We start from the raw sequence: 21,393 nt of genomic DNA on the forward strand, positions 1-21,393 counted from the left end.
CACTAATCAATAACCACTGATAACAGAGATGTGGTCCCAGTGGCTGTCAGCCAGAACACTAAAAACCTATTACTCTTGCTCTTACAATAGTATATCTGATGGCTAGCTAGTGAAACACACACATATGCGCACACACACACACACACGCAGTAAAACAAACAAGCTTATCTTGGCTGCAGGATCTTTCCACTCCCTGCACTGACAGTCTGGTTTTGATGAGTAAAGACTCTCCTTAATCAAGCCAGAAGTAAAACTACTCTGCTCTCTCTGAGTAGGTTCCTTTGATCTTCTTCTGTTTAGCTGCTTGTTTTTGTGTGGACCGGCCACGGGCCAGCGCCATTCCTCAGTCTGTGAGTTGAGTGAATGATGAGTTACACCATAGGCGGGCCGGACTTTTTTCTATTGGTTCAGTATTGGTATCAGTTTCTGTTACACCACCAGGGAGCGTTTACAGCGGGTCCTATCACTGCACAATCTGAGTCAACGTATGTGAGAGCATAAACATTACACGTAAACAGCGCACAGTCCGCCATCTTGTACAGCTGCTTTCAGCTGTATTACTCTAGTCAGCAAATCGTTGCATTATAAAGTGAAGTATAGTAGATGTCATGTGAATAAGCAGATGCTTATTCACATTGGTTTATTGGTTTACTGGTTAACCAGTAAACCATTCTAGACAAATTTAAAGATTTTGTTAATTGTACTGAATTTTATAAAAGCACCTCTTCACAGTCTGAAGTTTATGGACCCCTCACAGAGAAAGCACCATAAAACTGCTCTCACTTCTATCACACTGTCGGTATGGTTGTTACTCCGCGTCTGCTGGTGATGACTGGGGTTTTATTATGTGTTACTGCGTCAGGATTACTCCAGCAGACGCGCTCTGAAGCTAACTAGGTGGCTAACTGAAGCTAGCCTGAAGGGGGATTTAATTCTGGCATATTAACCTTTTTTTTTCACAAATCACACCCTGCAAACACCAGACACAGCCCACACATGTACTAACTTCATACCATGTCTTGTTTGGAAGACGATGCGCCAGGACATTTCCTTTCTTCTTTTTTCTTAGTTTCTTTCATGCTTAGTCACATGTTCTCTTCCAGGTCAACCACTTTTCATTAGATGTTCTTCGGAGCCTATGGGCCTTGTCTGTATGTAGAGAAGTTTCATCCCCTCACAGCAGCAGAGCATATTGTTTCTAACATACATCTCTGACTGAAATGAATACAACCACACAACACAGAGGTGCATGTTGGTTTTGATTTGGACACACTGTTCAGAGCCTGACTGGACTGTCCCCATCACTAGAGTAAGCAAGGGGTCAGGGGAGCTCTTCAGCCTGATATTCAACACAGTGTGAACTGGAGACTGTGGCCTTTCACATGGACTCCAGACCAGACCAGCCTGATGGGAATTTGATTCCTCTGTGCTATCGACAGCCGAAGCCAGAGGCATTTTGTTTTCAGGTTGTCCATCCGTCCATCTGTCCATCTCTCCCATTCACGTGAACTCATGTTGCCTTTCGAGCTTTACACCTGGAATCCTGAGTCTATAAATAGTTGAGTCTATGCAAAGTTATTATAAACAGGGAACAGAGCAGCAAAGCTCAGTGTCGTATACAGTTTCTAACAGAGTGAAAATTGGAAGTAAAGACCTGGGAAACATAGTTGGAAGCCAAATGTACGGACATGAGCAGAGAGAAGGTCAGATAAAAATGCTACGTCTCCATTCCCTTCTCTTCTTGGTTCCCGGGCACTGATGCCCAGAAATTCCTGCCTCTGGGGAGAAATACCTAATTCCCACATTCCATTACACTTCAGTGGAATTGAAGCCTTTGGGCCAAGCCTCACACAGCATTTTAGTCTGAATATACTGTAGGAGGTAGCAGCTATCAGGCAAGCCTCTTAACAGTTTGCATGCTGGCTGTAGAAGTTGTGATATGGTAGTTTTTTTTCCTCTTTCAGATTAGTCATGTGTTTCTGTATCTTTCTGTTACATTAGGACGGGTTCAATAACATCAAGACATTTGTGGAGGAGGAACTACAGACGAGCATGGTGAGTGTGCAATGAGGTTTCATTGAGATATTTTCTCACTGCTTTTTACTTGAGCTCCTGTTGGGCCGTGCCAGCAGGAGATTGTATCACTGCCATACAAGTTTCACCTTTGCTTAAGTTAGAAAACATGAAAATTAAAAAAGAGCACAAGCAAGCAGATGAAATAATTAAGTAATTTTTTTTTTTTTAAACTCAAATACATATGATTTCAGTGCTGCAGCCAGTAATTATTCAACTTTTGACCCTGTACACACATCAACTCTCTTCCCCTTTTGTTCTTGTCTCTTCAGATGGTGGGGATGGTGATTGGTGCAGGCATCGCCATAGTTCTCATCGCCATCCTCATCTTCTTCATCTTGCGCAGGATCCAGCTTCGAAGTCAGTAAATGCTGAGATGCCTTTGTCACCATGTGCTGGGAACATATATACATAATCAGGAAAAATGAGAACTTAACTAATTCATTTTTTTATATTTAACAGACTTGGAGGCTCAGGAGGCGCCCAAATACCGCTTCCGCAAGAGGGACAAAGTCATGTTCTATGGGCGAAAGATCATGCGTAAGGTGAGTGTGTTTGCTGACAGCAAATGGTAACATTTCAAAAGCCACTAATTATAGTTACCGTGGGCTGGCTCTGACTCACAGTGAGTCATCTATCATGTCTACCTTTCCAGCATGATATGTAATGCACCAACAATACCATACCAATGGGAATAACATTTAAACCAACACGTTTCACAACAGGTCTCCCAGTCTACCTCTTCCCTGGTGGGTACATCCTCGTCCTCTCGACCACGCCTCAAGAAGAAGCAGAAGATGCTCAACATTGCCAAAAAGTACATCAAAAAGCTCACTCTTCCCAACACCCATTCCTGTCATGAGCAGTTAGCGGTTAGCACGCTATCCCATCTCTTCTTCTCATCCTGCCGTCTCCATGTCTCTCACTTGTGTAGGATCCTGCGCTTTAAGAAGGAGGTGCCCACCCTTCAGGCTAAGGAGCCCCCTCCCTCAGTGCTGGAGGCAGACCTCACCGAATTTGATGTGGCCAACTCCCACCTCCCCTCCGAGGTGCTGTACATGCTCAAAAATGTCCGGTAAGTTCATCCTCTGTATGATGTTTGTGTAACTGTGTTATTGTGTACTGTAGCGCACAGTGTTTGAAAGGCCCACATTACCAAGTTGGTCAGCACTGGTAACAAAACATTGAATCACGTGCTCCTACACACATGCCTGTTCGATGTGTGTGCTCTGACCCACATTTATGAGTATGTAAAGCCTGACAGGTGAATGGTGCTCATATGTACACCTGCTGGCAGGTGTGTGTTCACCTCCTAACCAACTAACCTCTCTTTTGTCCTTCACTGCAGTGTGCTGGGTCACTTTGAGAAGCCGCTCTTCCTTGAGCTGTGTAAACACATGGTGTTTCTGCAGTTCCAACAAGGGGAGTACGTCTTCAGGCCTGGCCAGCCTGACAGCAGCATCTATGTGGTTCAGGATGGAAAACTAGAATTGTGCCTTACTGGAATGGTACGCAAGCTTGTGTGTGTGTGCATGCAAACCCATTTATCCTGTTTACCTGAGAGTTTTCTGTATGTGACACTTTATTCACTTTATTGTGTATTCTAGGAATATATATTCTAATAGGTGTTACAGTGAAAACTTGATGCAAATTCCTGCAAGCAGAGAAGAAAATCTACTGATCGGCTTAACTGTGGGAGTTCTGGCTTTAACAGCTCATTAGCATCTATTAACATTTGACTCAGATAATCTCATTAAGGGGGGGGGGGCATGGCTGTAAGCCAAGGTTTCTCTCATAATGACAAATAAGTATCCTACAGCCTGTTTCAAGGACCTTTAACATGATATCAGATTCAGCTGAGGAGGTGGCCCTTCAATGTGGCCCAGGATGCATTTGCATTCACACTGCTAAAAGAACGTGGCCCAGACCACCTCTGAATGTGCTCAGAGTGATCAGATCAAATGCATCTTCAATGTGTCTTGGGTGTGCTCACACCTGAACTTAGAGCTGTTCACTTGTGATGGGATCACCTGAGACAGATGTTAATGCCAGGTCTGAACATGGCCAGAGGTTTCTGCTCAGGCTTTATCTATATCTGTAAACCTGAATGTAGCTGCTCAAGTTCTAAGAAAACATTTGGCAGTAATACAGTTTGTGTTGCTTGATGTGTGCACCTCTGCTTCTAGGATGGTAAAGAAAGTGTAGTGAAGGAGGTTTACCCAGGAGACAGCGTCCACAGCCTCCTCAGCATCCTGGATGTCATCACAGTACGTCACACTCCTTACTTCACCCACAAATCTGCACAGACAAAGGCGGTGTGTCACACCTGTGCACACAGACACACGTGCATATAATTTACACACCTTAAGGAATAAGGTGTGGAGGTCGGGCCCTAATCATTGCCTGACACAAATTCCTTTCTCCTTGCATCAGTCACATTCACAAGCTGACTCACCACCGAACCTCCTTTACTGGCATACACATGACTCATACACTGATCTTTAGCTGTATTTCAATTAAAATCCTGCATGAATTAGAGGGAATCAGTGTGATATCAAACTGTCTTAAATGAGGAAGGTTAAAATGATGGTAACAATAAAGATTTCTTATTTTGCACATGAACAAACATACAAATTTACAGTCTATAAAAAGCTTTCTCCCTCCACAAATAGACTGAGAAAATCAAATCTGTGGCATCTTTGTGTGCAGGGCCACCAGAAGCCTTACAGAACGGTGTCAGCACGGGCTGCAGAGGTTTCCACTGTTCTCCGTTTACCTGTAGAGGCCTTCCTCTCTATATTTGAGAAGTACCCTGAGAGCCTGGTGCGAGTAGTACAGGTGAGTTGTACATAGATATTCATATATATTTAGTTTTCCTCCACTATATGCTAGAAATGTTTGCACTCAAAAACATGAAGTGGTTTTGATAAAGTCATCTGTCTGATTGCATGTGTGTGTCTCTCTTCCTGTTTTCTTCCTGTTGTATCTGTTCAGATTATCATGGTTCGTCTCCAAAGAGTAACAGTCCTAGCCCTGCACAACTATCTGGGACTCACCAATGAGCTCTTCAGCCATGTAAGTTTTTCACATGGATGCATGCACATGCACATGCACATGTACACAAACACACACACATGCATGCAAAGAGTCCCATGCAAACATCTGTGGGTAATGTGGTTTGGCATTTATCAGGAATGCTGCATCATTAGCCCAGTACACACACTGTTTTTATTATGATTTGAGTCACTCAATGCTAATGTTGTGTCTCTCTTTCCACTCTCCCACCACACGCACAAACATACTGTGTACGTCACACAAATCACACTACATACCACTTGCGCTTTTTCTATAGGAAATGCAGCCCTCGCGTCTGCCACCTCAGTCGCCCCACCCAACTCGCACCAGTCCCATCCGCCATGGCAAGCGCTTTGGCAGCCTGACAGTGCCTGAGGAGCATCGGGAAGCTGCCATTAAGGGGGAAGCTGCAGGTTGGGGGCAAAAAAAACCTAAAAAGATGGTTAACTCCATCAAAGCATATAAATATTCTGACTGTCCATTTTCCACAAGTGTTAGTTTTGTCTTTTGTTACCTGCTGAATGCTACACATTTTGATTTATTTACAGTAGGAGAACAAGGGAAAGATGGAGCAACAGTGCCAACTCTGAGCAGGACGATCTCCATGCCTGTGGACATTGCTGGTGAGGGACTTCCCTCCTGTTCACAGAGATAATGTTTTCTTAATGTTCTTTAGTTTTACCAATAAACAGGATATATTTTAACTGTGCTATGTGGTGCTATTTTAAGAAAGTGGAAAAATGATTAGCTGAACTATGTGACCGTGACTACACAGAAGGCCTGAGCATGTGTGACCTAAAGCGACCCCACTCAGCTCTTCTGATGTCATACCTATCTACAGTACACTGCACGCACCAAATCTGTGGACATGTTCGCACCAGTCATGAGGAAAGCATTTTATTCAAGCGACGAACCACTTTAGCTTGCTTCTTGTGGACAGGTTTGAACGGTTATTAACTTCAGTGTAGCTGCTTGAGAAGATTGCTCTCTGTTGTCTTCCCAGTGAAGCACAGTGCAGTTAGATAGGCAGACAAAGCTTCTTCAACCATCTGCAGGTAACAACACGTTAACGGATGTTTACATGTGATAGTCAGTGGTGAAGTCACGCTCGGAAAGTCTAGCGTGCCGGAATGAAGTGAGGGCAAACTAAAACAAAGTTAGGTTTCTTACTGTTGTTCTTACTCTGAAAAGTGAGCGCAGGATGATTGGCCCCTGGCTTAAAGAAGAATGTTTTAATCTTTTTAGACTCATCTTCACAGTATCGTTGTTCTTTGATGGAAATCTTTACATCCAACATGTTTGTTTTTTTTCTGGTTTATGAAGCCAAGTGTAGATTGTAAATTGTTGACGATTTTGAAACATGCACCAGATTTTGGCTCTTTTATTGATGAGGAAAAAGTTATTTGTCTGTTCTGTTCAAACATGAAAACCTCCCGGGGTTAAGATGTGTGTGTTTGTCCACCTAAACACAGCTAAATGTTGATATAAGACTGAAGAATGCTATCCATATGTTGTCTGTGCAGGTATACAGAAAGGTCTGAGATCAGACTTTGACATGGCGTATGAAAGGGGGCGGATCTCTGTCTCTGCAGAGGATGGCAACACTCCTCCCACCTTTACTCGGGTCAGTGCACTGTAGATCAGATAAGGCTGACTTTATTGATTCCCTGACATAGATTTTTGCAGATAATTGCAGCAGCAGCTAAAGTTGCATTTAAAAGCAAAGATTAAAAATTTGCTATGGCATGAATAATTAAGTAAATATATATATATAATAATAAAGTAATAATAAATTAATCCAGTTTATTGTGTACCCAAATATATAAAAGTGTCTCTCTTGAGCTTCTAAAATGTTTTTTTTCTTGTCAACTATCAGTGAATCTTTGAACAAGGAAGAAGATCCACCAATCTTGACAATTTGTTTTTTGCTCCCTTTTGTGTGATATTAAAATATTTGTATTGTTCCAAAACACCATATACATTTTGAACATGTAAGTGTGATGTTCATTGTTCAGCATGTCAAAAACACAGCTCCGCATTTGATATTATCTGACGTTGAGACTGAAAGCAAAACTCTTCGTTAATTATGTCGTCATGACAATTCATAGACACAGGGGCAGATTTCCTGTTTCAGAGTAAGACTCATCAGATATTTTCTTATATGTACATTATTACAGTCTGTGTCCCAGGACCAGCGGGAGAGGAAGGTGACAGTGGATGAGGTTCCCTCAGGGATCTACCTGTATCCAGAGGAGGAGCCGGGAGTGGACAACATTTTTACACCAGTATCCAATCGATCCAGTGCCGCGCTGTTTGAAGAAGCTCAGAAAGAGGTCCTCAAACTCATGAGGATTGAGGTTTGTGAAATTATTGTGTTTGTTCACAAATAGTGTTTCTGTTACCATGTAGTTGTGTAGTCAGTCTGTTTAAACTATTAGCAAATGAAAAATAGAAAAAAATAACAAACTTGTTGGTAAAACATAGGCTATTTCATTTTATATGTTTATTGTTTTTTCCAAAATGCAAATACATATACATTTTTGCATCTAGGGCTCCATGGGGAGTTGAATCCAGACAGGACTATTGAGTGAAAACTAACCCTTAATAAGCATATTTTTTTCAAGTTGTTAAAAAATTAAAGACATGTACTTTGTGCACCCTATTTGTGTTAAAATCTGAAAAGTATATAAATTAAAATACTTAATGACATGGTACAACATTTAAAGTCATTTACATTTTGTCATCATTCCCTATCTTTAAACAATACAAGTTAAGAAATATGTCTGCCTGAACCGTTACTCTTGCTGGCTGTGACCCTGGTACTGGATGCATTCTACTGTGATAAATGTTTTTATCAAATCAGTTTCCACATTATCATATTTTTCAGCTGCTTAGTAGTAAAGCAGGGTTGAAATGTACAGTTAGTGCAGTGCTCTCCTAGTAACACTGTGTATACTGTAGGATTGTCATGGATTAAGAAATTATAGTAATCGGCTATTTGCATTATTCTTTCTTTGCATGAATGAACACATTGTGGCAAAGCTCCCTGGAGCGTCTGTTGACTGATTATGATGTGGAAAGGAGGTCAGTGAGTGGGCTCACTGTAGAGGAGCTGGGCTCAGTCTGTAAATGAGGAGGGAGAGGGCTGCAGTGTGAAGCCACGGTCTCTTAAAGGCTGAGACATGAGTTGCTCCAGTGTGTTTGGGAATATATAAGAAAAAACAGCTAACAGTAGAGGCAATAAGCTTATAAAAATACTTCGACAAATCAGAGTCCAGTTGAAGTGGATGCTAGGGTGGTGACAAAAATTAAATTCTCAACACATCCAAAGTTGTGCACATACATTTGATGTAATATGTTGTAAACCCTCTATGTGTGTCTCTTAGTTGGCATTGTGACATTTAATATTACAAAACATCCTGTTGGTGTAACTAGCTCAGAGCATGATCGAAGACATTACAGAATTTATCTATTTATTTATCTATTTTCATCCGAAGTTGAACAAAGGAGAATGAAGACAATTCACCCACATTGTTCCTCCACTTTGCCTGCACCCTCTGACCTCTGCTTGACCTTTATCTGTTTTCTATTTGCCTCCTTAAACCCAGGACCCATCCTTGTTAAATGGGAGAGTGACTCTGCACCACGCAAAAGCTGGAGCTGTCTTAGCCAGACAGGGAGACCAGGTACTGAACGCAAGTCATGCAGGACCCCTTTGACCCCATTAGCTGTATACTGCCCTACAATGGCAGAGTGCAGTAACTACAGCAGCAGTGAAGTTGAGAAAAAAGGTTTCAAGTTTTCATACTGAAAACTGTGTAGCTGAAGGTTTTATGGCTTTTTAGGCTCATTGTTTTACCCTGTAGAATCTGCATGGTACTCAGAAAATGCAGATATTGCACTCTGCCTTTGGATTATTCCTACAGACTACAAGAGGAAAATTCGGTGGGTTTTGCCTTTGTAGGGCAGTGGTACTATAGGAGTAGCAAGTGCAGTAATAATATATAATACATTTTGTAATTCAATCACTTGAGCAAAAACTGAATCTGTCAAATAATACAACCAAGTCATTTTTATCCTCCCCTGTTTTTGCTTTCTCTCTCTCTTCCCCTTTTCGCTCCCGAAGGACGTGAGTCTGCACTTTGTCCTGTCTGGTTGTCTGCATGTCTACCAGCGGATGATCAACAAGCAGGAAGCTGTCTGCTTGTTTGTGACCCACCCGGGGGAGATGGTGGGCCAACTTGCTGTTCTTACTGGAGAACCCCTCATCTTCACCGTCAAGGCCGTCCGAGACTGTACTTACCTCAAGATCTCAAAGTCGGATTTCTATGAGTGAGCCCATTGTCTTTGATGTGGATGAGGAAGACTGACAATTGTTTGTATTCAAGCAGGAATACAACTGAGTCTAACATCGCATATGAGCTCTCATTAATAAAACAACAATGATCTACAATGCAATTACACAATTAAACAATCTTTGACCTTTAAAATTTATATTGACACGCACTGGACAGATTGATGGATCTTCCATACTTGCAGGAGCCATTCAATTTTGCAACAACACATCTTCTTATAAGTACTGCATATCCAGTGTTTCTCATATCTGTGCCTGTGCTGTGTGTTGCCACCTGCAGGATCATGAGGGAACAGCCCAGTGTGGTGCTGAGTGCAGCCCACACAGTGGCCATCCGCATGTCCCCTTTTGTCAGGCAGATGGACTTTGCTATTGACTGGATGGCTGTGGAGGCTGGGAGAGCCCTCTACAGGTACTCTACTGATGATTTTTTTTTTTTTTTTTTTTGAGAAAGATGTAGAGACATATTTTGCTTCTTTGTGCAAAGTATATTTACCATCACAATACTGTTCATATCCTCAGTTTATTCATTTACAGTTAATATATAATAGTTACTGTGACGTCTGTGCTTTTTCTCTTCATATCTACAGACAGGATGACAAGTCAGACTGCACCTACATTATTCTGAATGGACGTCTGCGTTCAGTCATCCGCAAGGCAAATGGCAAGAAAGAACTTGTCGGGGAATACGGCAGAGGAGACCTCATTGGTGTGGTAAGAACAAGGCTGTTTCCCCCTAATCTTATTCTGACTGTTTGTAAAAGGAACCTCAGCTGTCAAAATGAAATGGAGATGGAAATTATTAAAGTTAAAAGTGGCTTTTAGTCTCAGAGCTTGTTGAGCAAGTAGTGCAGTTTTTGTTTCAAATTTTTGTTTCTAATTATCTGATTACCCATCCGAGTGGGTTGTCATTTAGACAGTTAGGTTTAAGTCTCATATTTCTTTTAATCCTAAAATAGTTTAAATAAAAATGCACCTTATATTTAATCAACTTTGATAGAACTGTGCGTAGTTATGAGTGAAATGACAAAACTCATTTATCTTGCTTTAAATATTGATGACAATTCATCTTTATTGCCATTAGTAGTAATTAGAAGTAATGATTTTGCTATTAGTACTTTGAATTCTTAAACAGTGTCTTGCTGTCTGCTGCCTTTTACTTTAGGTGGAGGCTTTGACCAGACAGCCAAGAGCCACCACTGTCCATGCTGTGAGAGACACGGAGCTGGTCAAACTGCCCGAGGGAACACTCAACAACATCAAAAGACGATACCCACAGGTCAGTGACTTCATCAGTGAAACCTCATAGTCTGGTTGAGGCGTCGTGTTCAGATGAAATAACACTGATGCTTGTTTTCTTTGTTTCAGGTGGTGACGAGGTTGATCCACTTATTAGGCCAGAAGATTCTGGGAAACCTGCAGCAGGGTCGTGGGCCATTCTCAGGTGAGGTGTTGAGGAGGATCTCTTAATTTGCACACAAACGTCCCCGTGTCTTAATGAGTTCAGCCTAATGCACATCTTACTACTCCCTTCACACACTGTGTTTCTGTCTTCCAGGCTCAGCCCTGAGTCTGCCCAGCATGGCAACTAGTGCAGATGTAACCAACCCTGCCAGCAACCTCTCCACTGTCGCTGTGCTGCCTGTGTGCGATGAGGTGCCGATCAATGCGTTCAACCTGGAACTCAGCCATGCCCTCAGTGCCATTGGTAGGCCCACAAATTTTTAATTTTCTCCAAAACATCCCTCTGGGAGCGTTGGATTTCTATTTAGTCACATCCTGTTTATAACTCAGTCATAATGCTTGATCCTTATCCTTGTATTGCAGGTTAAATTAAACACTGTTAGTATGTTAAAGTAAAACAGACTTGAATACACAAGTGTAAGTTTTACACTTTTAACAGTTTTTTGTGTTCATACATTTTATACACTCTCTGTTGGACACTTGCAGGGCCCACACTGCTGCTAACCAGTGACATCATCAGAGAGCGTCTGGGTGCTTCTGCTTTGGACAGGTGAGTCTGACCATCAGAGAATCATCTCAGTTCTCAGTCTTATCAAGCATCTTCATAAAGGTTTCCCAGCTGCAACCATTATTTTTTCCCCTCTGAGTTTGTTTGTATCGATCGTTATGAGTCACCGTACGTGTAATTTTCTGGTGAATTAAAAGGTTATTCAGTATCCTCGTCTCCTCTCTATCCATCAGTATCCATGAGTACCGTCTGTCCGGCTGGCTGGCACAGCAGGAGGACATCAATCGGATTGTCCTGTATCAGACTGACAACAGCATGACCCCGTGGACTCAGCGCTGCATCCGCCAGGCTGACTGCATCCTCATCGTCGGCCTGGGGGACCAGGAGCCTACCCTGGGAGAGGTGTGTGTGTGTGTGTGAGTGTGAGTGTGTGAGTGCATACAAAGAATGGGAAAGGGAGAAACATGACAGTAACGACTGACCATAATACAGTACATTTACTGTCTTTGTCTCTCTTCTTATTCCTCTCTTGTCCTTTAGTTGGAGCAGATGCTGGAGAACACAGCAGTCCGGGCTCTGAAGCAGCTGGTCCTTCTGCACAGAGAGGATGGGCCGGGTCCCTCCAGGACGGTCGAGTGGCTCAACATGCGTAGTTGGTGCTCTGGGCATCTGCACCTCAAGTGTCCTCGCAGGGTCTTCTCCAGACGCAGCCCCAGCAAACTGGTATGAAGCAAACTGTGCTGTCATTTGTAGCTGTTTTTATGCCTCCACGCTGTTGTCAGCCAGAGCCAGAGGCATATTGTTCTCAGGTTGTCTTTCCGTCCCTCTCATTACTCAAGACTTCACACAGCAATTATGACAAGATTTCACACAATCTGAAACTAGTCTGAGGGGCGGAGGCTTACAACCACGAGGCAGTAATTATTATTTTTTTTTTTTATGAAATTGTTATTCATTAGTATGCTACATTTAGTGTATTATGGTACACTATACCAGCTAGAATCATACGAACTAGTGGGTAATGAAACTGATCAGCCACTCCTTTGTACCTGTAAATGAATAATGGAGTCATGAAAGGACAGTCTGGTAAATCAATGTCACTTCAACTTAAAAACTGTGCAAGAACACTAGTCTTATGTTGATAAATGTTAATGCAAAAGTTGATGCTGTCGCTGTATTTTCATGTGTATTTTCTATGTTTGTGCAGAGGGAGGTATATGAAAAGGTGTTTGAGAAAACTGCAGACAGGCACAGTGATTTCTCTCGGCTGGCCCGAGTCCTGACTGGAAACAGCATCGCCCTGGTACTGGGAGGAGGTGGAGCTAGGTGAGAACAGTTTACCAGAGATGTAGAGAAGTTTGTGTTTAGAGTTAAGCATCTTGAAATATAGTATTAGCAATGTTGGTTAACATCGAACATTGATATTATGTAATGTCTCAGCAGCCCTTAACTCCCCTTCAGTTTACCATTATGTAAGATAATACAGGGGCAAATTTCTAATGTGTAAATTCACCTGTCTCTTCACCCAAATATACAAAGTGAAGCTGCAAAAAAGAAAAATATGCCCATTTCAGTGTCTTCATTGAACTAAATACTATGAACATTTACTGTTTTACGCCAAAGGAACATCTTCAGTGATTCTTTTTTACCACTCAGTACCATGAGCAGTCATTCTAATGTACCTGCTTGGGAGTCTAACGTGTTTGTCTTCCCTCGTGCAGAGGCTGCTCTCATGTTGGTGTGATCAAAGCCATGGAGGAAGCAGGGATTCCTATTGACATAGTGGGTGGGACCTCGATTGGCTCATTCATTGGTGCACTGTACGCTGAGGAGAGGAGTGCTGTCAGAACCAAACAGAGAGCTAGAGAGTGGTCCAAGGTACAGTACACGTCTCTAGCAGTTCTTCTGTCATGAAAACAGGAACAAAAACCTTATGGTATGATTCAAATAAAGAATTAGTAATAAACAAGACTCTTAAATTGATTCCTCTGTTTTTTTTTTTCTTTATTAGGCAATGAACTCAGTTTTTAAAACCGTCCTGGACCTGACTTATCCCATCACCTCCATGTTCTCTGGCTCTGCCTTTAACACCAGCATCTATAAAGTGTTCCAGGACAAGCAAGCTGAGGTGAGAGACTGTGGTACAAACAAATTTCTTCAAGTTCACAGAGAATTTATTTACCACTGTGGTAAAGTCACTGGGGAAACAAAATTGAGGTTCATGAGACTGAAATAAATTTGTGTCCTCAGGACCTGTGGCTGCCGTACTTTAACGTCACCACTGACATCACAGCCTCAGCCATGCGTGTTCATCAGGATGGTGAGTGACAGCTGAGCTGACTGCAGGGGCCGACACCCCTCTATATGATGATATAATTTTGATAGGCTTGAAAGCTTTAGATAAGCTCAAGTCAGTACTTTCATAGTACTTCTATTACAGTATATTTACCAGGTATATTTGATAGCTATAGCACACATCCATACACAATAAAGGGCATGAGTAATCGCTTAAGTCTTTCTCGACATTTAACACAACTCAAACCAATAATACTGCTCTGAGTGACAGAGAACTAATGTGTGAAATTGGCATTATCCTGAATACCTGTTTCAAAAGTAATTAAACAGTGAGTGATGCTTGCAGCAGTCAGTCAGAAGTAAAATGATTCAGTGACTAAAACTGCTACCTGTGTAAATATATTGGCATGTTGTTGCACTCGAATCAGCCCTCAGAAGTTTCTTAAGGCACAGTAATGTCTCTTATTCTTTATACAACAAGTCTATAAATATTGTATTGGTAGACACTTGGGGCAAAACACAAAAATGTTGCTGGCTGATGGATCACCTGGAGTAACTAGACTGCAAACCTTCAGATTTATGGTTTAAGGCTAAATTGAAGGTAGTGTGTTCTAAAACTGCCCTGCCCTACCCTGTGAGTCGTGCTGGAAGTAAACAAATTGAAGTTCCACAAAAATAAGAAATAGAATTAAAAATATATATATAGATAAATATAAAACATGAGGTGCCAGGGAACTATTAAAATGGACTGCCTAGATACATTGCAGCCATCAAAGTCAGATGCATTGCTTGACTTTACTTGCAAACCACTTATTTTACCTTCACACACACTTGGTATGTTGCAGCCCAGGGCTTAGGAGACTTGATATAATGGTTAAATGTGTTCTGTTTGACCTGCATAAAAAATGCACCATCACTAACATTAGCTAAAGTAGATCTGTGTAGTCTGAAATGACCCCCCCCCCCCCCCCCCGAACCCCACAAATCCAGCCAATTTAAATCTATTTTAAATGCAGTTTAACTTCTCGGTGCGATGCCATGTAATTTACAATGTTGTGCATCAAATTAGGACATTTCTAGTTTCATTGTAAAGTTTTGAATTATTGGACTTCAGGCTGATTACTGGATTTGGGGGGGGGTTGGGTTTGCAGGCCTGAGTCCTGAAGTTAGACATTGAATGCTTATGTTTGCATCTTGGCATGTGTATGAACTAACTGCTGGAGCAAAGCCTTTCTCTCTCAGTCTCATTGTTCCCATCATCTGCCTCTTTTACTTTTCCTCCTCTAGTTTCTTTCTTTCTTTCTTTCTGACTGTGTCTACATCTTGATTTTTTTTCCCCTCTTTGTATCTCTTTAAACTTCTCTTCTTCTTCCTTTTCACACGCTTAATAAAGTCGAAGCTTTTCCATTGTTTTTTTTTTTTGTTTTTTTTTTCCATCACATTTGTGTCTCTCCCGATTATGCCCTAGATATATCCGTTACATCTGGTCTTTCTGCACATAGAGAGACGTGGCATAGACAAAATAACCTGTGTAGTCACTGACCCCAAAATGCTGACTCCCCTCCCATATCCACGTCAACACGTAGGATCCAGAACACTCCACCCTGCCTTCCCCCTCCTTGCTCTTTAATGACATCCCATGTTGCTTCCCTCACTCCCTCACCTCCACTCTGTGCTTTCTGTAGTTTTTCTGGTGTGCTTTTTGTCAAACATCGTTAGCGTGGTGCTACTCTGAGTATGTCACTTTGACTACAGGCATTGAAAGAGAAGCGTAACTGTGTGCCTTTTTTGATGAGTGTACAGGTACACAGTGTCACAGGCTTGCATTACATCCTTTGGTCTTCTCCATTTGGAAACACTGCCAAGGGTGAGATCTGAGAAGACTGGCAGGAAGTGAAACAGGAATCAAAAAGCTTTCCTGTAAAACCTCGTCCAGTTTCCCTTGCAGTTTTCTCCTCATTCTACAAGTTCAGAGAATTTAGTTTAAGGCCCTCAGCACTTTTTAAAGTGAAGGTCTCTATCTCTTGATCTCTCTTTCTTCCTCTTTATCTCTCCCTCTCGTTCTCTCTCTGCGTGTCTTCCTCCCACCTTGCTTGTTGAGCCAGTCATCTAACAGCGCTAATACTATTTTTAATATCCTTAATCAACACATCAAATGAACCTTGCATCACTGTTTTTAGGTTATAAAGCTAAATTACACATGTCTGTTGTCAACTATTGATTGGTTTACTTAGCTTGAATTGTATTGCATATTGCCTTGATATTCTGGTATCTTGCCATTACTCCGAACAAAGTTGTTTATCTTTACTTAATTAGCCTTGAAACTGTTGAATTAAATTGGCTGTGGAGTAGTACTAGTCCTTTTTATATTAAATTGGCTCATCCTAGAATTTAGTGCATTTGGTTAGAAACCATTGGCAAAAGTAAGTAATTTTGTTGACATTGTATTCCTCCTCCTCTGTCTTGCTCTAGGCAGCTTCTTGCACTCTTCTTCTCTTAGTTGCGGGCATTTCTTCTCTCTCCCTCTTTTTCCTCTCGTTTTCTTCCTTCTATATCTCCATGTCTTTCTCTGTCATTCTCTCTTTTTCCATCTGTGACGTGGAGTCCGGCCCATATTTGATGTGTTCCTCCTTCTCCATCTCCATTTCCCGACAGGTTGTGTCTGGCGCTATGTTAGAGCCAGCGCCTCCTACACCCCCTATTTACCTCCCCTGTGCGACCCCAAGGATGGCCACTTGCTTGTGGATGGTTGCTATGTTAACAATGTCCCAGGTCAGATTTTAAACACCGGCTCACCAGAACCTCCTCCCCCATCCCTAAGTCGACAGTCAACCTCTTGGCTACCCTCCTCCTCTTTCTTGTCCTCTCCCTCCCAAGTTCTCACTCGTAACTAACCCCACCCTGACCAGGTGGACATTGGAAGCCCATGGTTTGGAAGGAAAGACTAATTTCAATATATATGCAATATTTATCCAATATATATCTTGGGGCTGATGCAATCAGTCCCTTTACATTTTACTAAATAACGAGCAATAGCACATCTTATTCTCCCTCTCACTGGCTGTTATTTACATACGCAACAGGCTTTCTCCAACTGGCTTATTGCCTCTGAATATGTCTTCTGATCTTCACTTTCTGATGGGATGTGCGGTGTTGCACACGCATGTCAGGACATCTATGGTCATAGAGAGGTGCATGATGGTCTGTCTTTTTAAGGCCTTCTGTGTTTGGCAAAAATTTTCCTCCTCCTTATAAAGTTCTGGATGTGGCTTGTAAACACTGATGTCTTCATGCACCACTGTATTTGCTTATTCTTTTTACGAAAACACAGTTAGTTAACCTGCAGGTAGCTCAGCCAATCAGACTTGACTGGTTTTGGATTTCGCTGGATTTTCAGTGTGAGATCAGGTGTACATTTGATCAGGTATATATATACTGTGGGTTCTACAGTCCCAATAGGTGTGAATGTGAGTGTGACTGGTTGTGCGTCTCAATATGTCAGCCCTGTGATAGACTGGCGACTCCGCCCTCGCCCATTGCAGCTGGGATTGGCTCCAGCCCCACGTGACCCTATAAGAACAAGCGGTTTACCTAATGGATGGATATATATATATATATATATATATATATAGAGTGAAGGGCTGCACGATGTCAGCATCACATCACATCTGTCTGCTGTTGTTGTCGTCGTGAATCATTGCGCGTTTCCGTGGGCCTGAATGTCTCTCTCCTTTGGACTGAACTGCAGCTTGTTTCCCATGTTCCTTTCTGTTTCATTTCAATCACCTCTACCTACAGGAACATGTTCAGTCTCTCCTAAACAGCCACTGTCCTCTCCCTTGGCTTTGCTTGCTTTTATGTGCATGCCAGTGTTAGACACTGTGAGCCTCTCTATATATTTGTCATAAATATATATTGATTGCATGTATTAGCTTTTTTTTTTTTTTTTGGTGGGGTTTTTTTTTTTTTTTTTAATATTGGTGGGTATGTGTTCTGGATCCTGCCTGTTTTAGCCCCTTGTGCAAACTCGAAAGCCCTTAAGTTACATAAACATAGTATACAGAAGTGGAAAACTGTAGGTGGTAGTAATTCCTCAAAAGTCAGTTATTAATTCTACCTCAGCATTTATCTATACTCCATGCACAGTTGCACCCCTTGCTTTTCTCTGCGGTGCCCCTTATCCTTCCAACCCATGCAGTGCCCGGCCTGCTCCTGCCCCCTGCTGCCACTGAGCTGTACTGCAGGACTGAGCAGGCTTGGTGCTTCCCTGCCATGTTCACGGTGACGAATCTCCAAACGTTGTCTCAACAAGTGCTGTTGATCCTTCCCTTGACACGTTGACATTATATTCTGCAACTGAAGCTCTTTTTATAATGAGTAGTCTCAGCTTCACCAAACAGTATCTGTTGGATCTTGCAGAAACCGAAGATAATTCATATGGTTACCAGTCTCAAAGTGCTATTGTGGGGACATAGTTTGGAGATTCAAACAGCCTTGGTTCTCTGTGATGGTTGCCATTTACTTTTTTACCTTCTGCACAAGTCACAGGGTCTCTGTGCGAGGTAATGAGGTTTGCAGTGGTGTACAACAGAGTCCGAAGGTGAGCAGAGCCACAGTCCTAGCCTTTGCAGGGATCGGCTACCTTCCTTTAGCCAGCGTCCCGCTGGTGTTGGGATTGTGGTCTGTCAACACTAACTTGAAACGTTTAGCAAACAATATTGAGCTGTTATTCCCCCCCCTCCCCTTCCTCCTCCCTCCTTCCCTCCCTGGTGTGCCAGGCTCTCTGTGGCGCTATGTGCGGGCGAGCATGACCCTCTCAGGGTACCTGCCGCCACTCTGTGACCCCAAAGATGGCAACTTGCTAATGGACGGTGGCTACATCAACAACCTGCCAGGCAAGTAGAGGTGGTACCCTTCCCCCCTCCACCAATTTACTGTACAGTCCTTAATGTCCACCCAACTCCTGTCCCACAAAGGAGTGAGGGATCTGGATGATTTTTAGGAGGGGTTTTTATCAAGATAGCAATTATTAAAGGCAGTGTAAGTATATAGTTGTGAGCTCGTCCTAATTCTGGTGGAGGGAAGTCTGGTGTTGCTGAGTTTTCCCCATCTGAATTCGGAACTGGTTCTGACCTTTTAAGTAATCCATCTGGTGAGACAAACTAAATTAATTTACCAAGCAGAACAAAATAATGGTAAAAACTGAGTGAGATCAGTGAAACCCTGAAATGTTCTGTTTTAGTAGATGGGGAAAAATCTGCATTTTGAACAAAGACAGTATTGCACTGTTGTGGGTGTATAAAAATATTAAAAGAATATAAAATATTAATAATATAAAAGAAATACAACATTGTGTAAGGGGAATATGACATTCGTCTGTCAAACAGCCTGGCGTCAGATAGAATAAATATTGGGGGGAGGGGTTTGTTCTAGTATCACATTTGAACTTTTTGACATTTATGAGTTTCACCTAACGTGATCTTTTAATCAAGTCGAAATTAAATATTTAAGCTCCCAATAATTAAAGCGTAAAATATAATCCCTAAGTTATTTTTGAGGCACAGGACACCAGTCTGCTTTGAGATTAAAGTCTGGTTCCCCTTGGGTTGAAATGAAGACTCTGTACGGCTGGGTGATAATTTGATATTATCATTTATTGACTTTCAGCAGAATTCTATTTTGATAATATTATTGTATCATTTCTTCACATTTCTGCTGTCCAAACTTCTGATATATATTTTTCAATATTGAAAAATATCATAATTAATATTTCAGCCACCCATTACCACCCAGCCCTACATTTCTCTTTATTATGATGAAACTATTGAAATCAGTATTTGAGTGGAGTCTGTTTAGAAAAAGGACAGGGGAACGTTTTTTTGTCTGTGGACTATTAAGTACATCTTCATTACCTCAAAGTATTTAACATTGCATCAAACAAAATTTGCACATTCCTGTAATTTTCATACTGAGTAAGACTTTGGTGAGACATAAACTATTTTTGGCTTTTATTATGGTGTGCAGACAAAAACTCCCCTGAGTCTGATTGTGTGTATGATAGAGACAGTACTCTGTACTGATGAAACACGGCCATATTTCACAAAGCTCTGGACTGAGCTATTGCAATTCTCTGATTGGTCAGGGAATCATGTCTTATTGTCTCCTGAGACCCACACGTGTCAGAAGCTTGTGAAATATTGTGTTTTCTGGGCCCAAAGATTGATCCAATTATAGTAAGCCTTGTAAAATCAGCATTCTTCATTTCTGAAGTTTATTACTCTGCCTCCCTCTCAAAGAGTATGTTTGTGCTCGATCAGCTGCATTTATAGTTGTTCTTGGCACACTGGATCAGTGCTTTGGGCTTGTGGGATGTCGTCCTGTTTCTGTCTTTGAATAGGCTCAGCACCACAAAAATGCTCAATGCCCCAAGGCTCTTTTTAACACGTAACAAGTCCGGGAGAAAGGCTTTGACTTCAGGCCCTGTGCTTGTTGGCCAGGATAGCATACATTTTTCTTTTTTTTTTTTTTTAAATCGCTTTCACTAATTTGCCATAAAAATGCTCTGACAAGTTAAAACACCGACATTTTTGTGGTGCAAGTCTGTTTGAACATTGTGGCTCCTTTTTTTAAATGAAGGTTTAAAGAAACAGAGATTATCCTGAAACCAGGACTCACTGTCTTACCACCTCTGCTGCTGGATTTTTTTCGTGCTGTGTTTGTACGTCTGTGCATATGTGTGCGTGAATGTTGGTGGATACGTTACGCCTCCGACAGCGGACATTGCAAGGAACATGGGTGCCAGAACAGTCATTGCCATCGACGTGGGAAGCCAAGATGAGACTGACCTCTGTAACTATGGCGACTGCCTGTCTGGCTGGTGGTTGCTGTGGAAACGGATCAATCCCTGGGCAGAGAAAGTAAAGGTACAGAATGGGTTGGCAGCACATTGCACTGGTAACTCCTGAGGGCTCAGCAACTTAAAATATAGAGCTCCACATCTGAGTCTTTAACGCCTCTGACTAACATGTAGCAGTGATGGTTCTGTTGTGCAATCAGCAGATTGAGCAATATTTCACATGGTCAATTCTGCTATCTTGTGTCCAACATGTGATTATTTTCTGCAGGTGCCAGACATGGCAGAGATCCAGTCTCGCCTGGCGTACGTGTCTTGCGTGCGGCAGTTAGAGGTGGTGAAGAAGAGTGCCTACTGCGAGTACATCAGACCACCCATCGACCGCTTCAAGACCATGGACTTTGGGAAGTTTGACGAGATCTATGTGAGTTACCTCCTGAATAGGACCCGTTTTTAACTATTTAGGAATATGGTGCATTTTTTTGTCTGTGAAATCACTCCCTCATTCACATATTCACTAGTCCCTATGTGTATAATAGGCAGTCAGTACTTTACTCTATAGTGAACAATTAATTGAGATTTAGGACACTTCTTAATCATCATTATCTGTTGTAGGCATTGCATAGCACATAAAATTAGAGACCTCGATACAATGTGAACACTCAATTAAAAGAGTGGGGGGTAAATGTAGAGCACTTTAAGGCTGGGCAAGTAACTGAAGCGGTATCAAAACCGACAATTAGAACCTCTCACACACTTAATCTTCCTTAT

At 42.0% G+C, this 21,393-nt stretch overlaps 1 protein-coding gene across 7 annotated transcripts in view; it reads left to right on the forward strand.

Annotated features, from left to right (window-relative positions):
* pnpla6 (patatin-like phospholipase domain containing 6) overlaps window positions 1-21,393 on the forward strand; it is a 31,098-nt gene that overhangs the window by 5,184 nt on the left and 4,521 nt on the right. For 2 of the 7 annotated variants that reach the window (XM_071504011.1, XM_071504012.1), the window contains exons 3-33: window positions 2,002-2,055; window positions 2,346-2,433; window positions 2,536-2,618; window positions 2,799-2,890; window positions 3,008-3,148; window positions 3,422-3,581; window positions 4,260-4,340; window positions 4,783-4,911; window positions 5,068-5,148; window positions 5,426-5,561; window positions 5,697-5,771; window positions 6,672-6,772; window positions 7,326-7,505; window positions 8,757-8,834; window positions 9,275-9,480; window positions 9,783-9,914; window positions 10,093-10,216; window positions 10,668-10,781; window positions 10,871-10,946; window positions 11,061-11,210; window positions 11,453-11,516; window positions 11,708-11,876; window positions 12,015-12,197; window positions 12,682-12,800; window positions 13,196-13,352; window positions 13,486-13,602; window positions 13,725-13,794; window positions 16,425-16,541; window positions 18,548-18,664; window positions 20,544-20,692; window positions 20,894-21,046. In XM_071504011.1, the coding sequence (XP_071360112.1) occupies window positions 2,002-2,055; window positions 2,346-2,433; window positions 2,536-2,618; window positions 2,799-2,890; window positions 3,008-3,148; window positions 3,422-3,581; window positions 4,260-4,340; window positions 4,783-4,911; window positions 5,068-5,148; window positions 5,426-5,561; window positions 5,697-5,771; window positions 6,672-6,772; window positions 7,326-7,505; window positions 8,757-8,834; window positions 9,275-9,480; window positions 9,783-9,914; window positions 10,093-10,216; window positions 10,668-10,781; window positions 10,871-10,946; window positions 11,061-11,210; window positions 11,453-11,516; window positions 11,708-11,876; window positions 12,015-12,197; window positions 12,682-12,800; window positions 13,196-13,352; window positions 13,486-13,602; window positions 13,725-13,794; window positions 16,425-16,541; window positions 18,548-18,664; window positions 20,544-20,692; window positions 20,894-21,046 (3,696 nt within the window). The remainder of the gene's footprint in view (window positions 1-2,001; window positions 2,056-2,345; window positions 2,434-2,535; window positions 2,619-2,798; window positions 2,891-3,007; window positions 3,149-3,421; window positions 3,582-4,259; window positions 4,341-4,782; window positions 4,912-5,067; window positions 5,149-5,425; window positions 5,562-5,696; window positions 5,772-6,671; window positions 6,773-7,325; window positions 7,506-8,756; window positions 8,835-9,274; window positions 9,481-9,782; window positions 9,915-10,092; window positions 10,217-10,667; window positions 10,782-10,870; window positions 10,947-11,060; window positions 11,211-11,452; window positions 11,517-11,707; window positions 11,877-12,014; window positions 12,198-12,681; window positions 12,801-13,195; window positions 13,353-13,485; window positions 13,603-13,724; window positions 13,795-16,424; window positions 16,542-18,547; window positions 18,665-20,543; window positions 20,693-20,893; window positions 21,047-21,393) is intronic. The other 5 variants (XM_071504014.1, XM_071504016.1, XM_071504013.1 and 2 more) reach the window with 4 other exon arrangements.

Source organism: Trachinotus anak, unplaced genomic scaffold (genome assembly GCF_046630095.1).
Source record: "Trachinotus anak isolate AG129_WGS33_773 ecotype Australia unplaced genomic scaffold, CSIRO_AGI_Tana_v1 ptg000019l, whole genome shotgun sequence".
Lineage (NCBI taxonomy): Eukaryota > Metazoa > Chordata > Actinopteri > Carangiformes > Carangidae > Trachinotus > Trachinotus anak.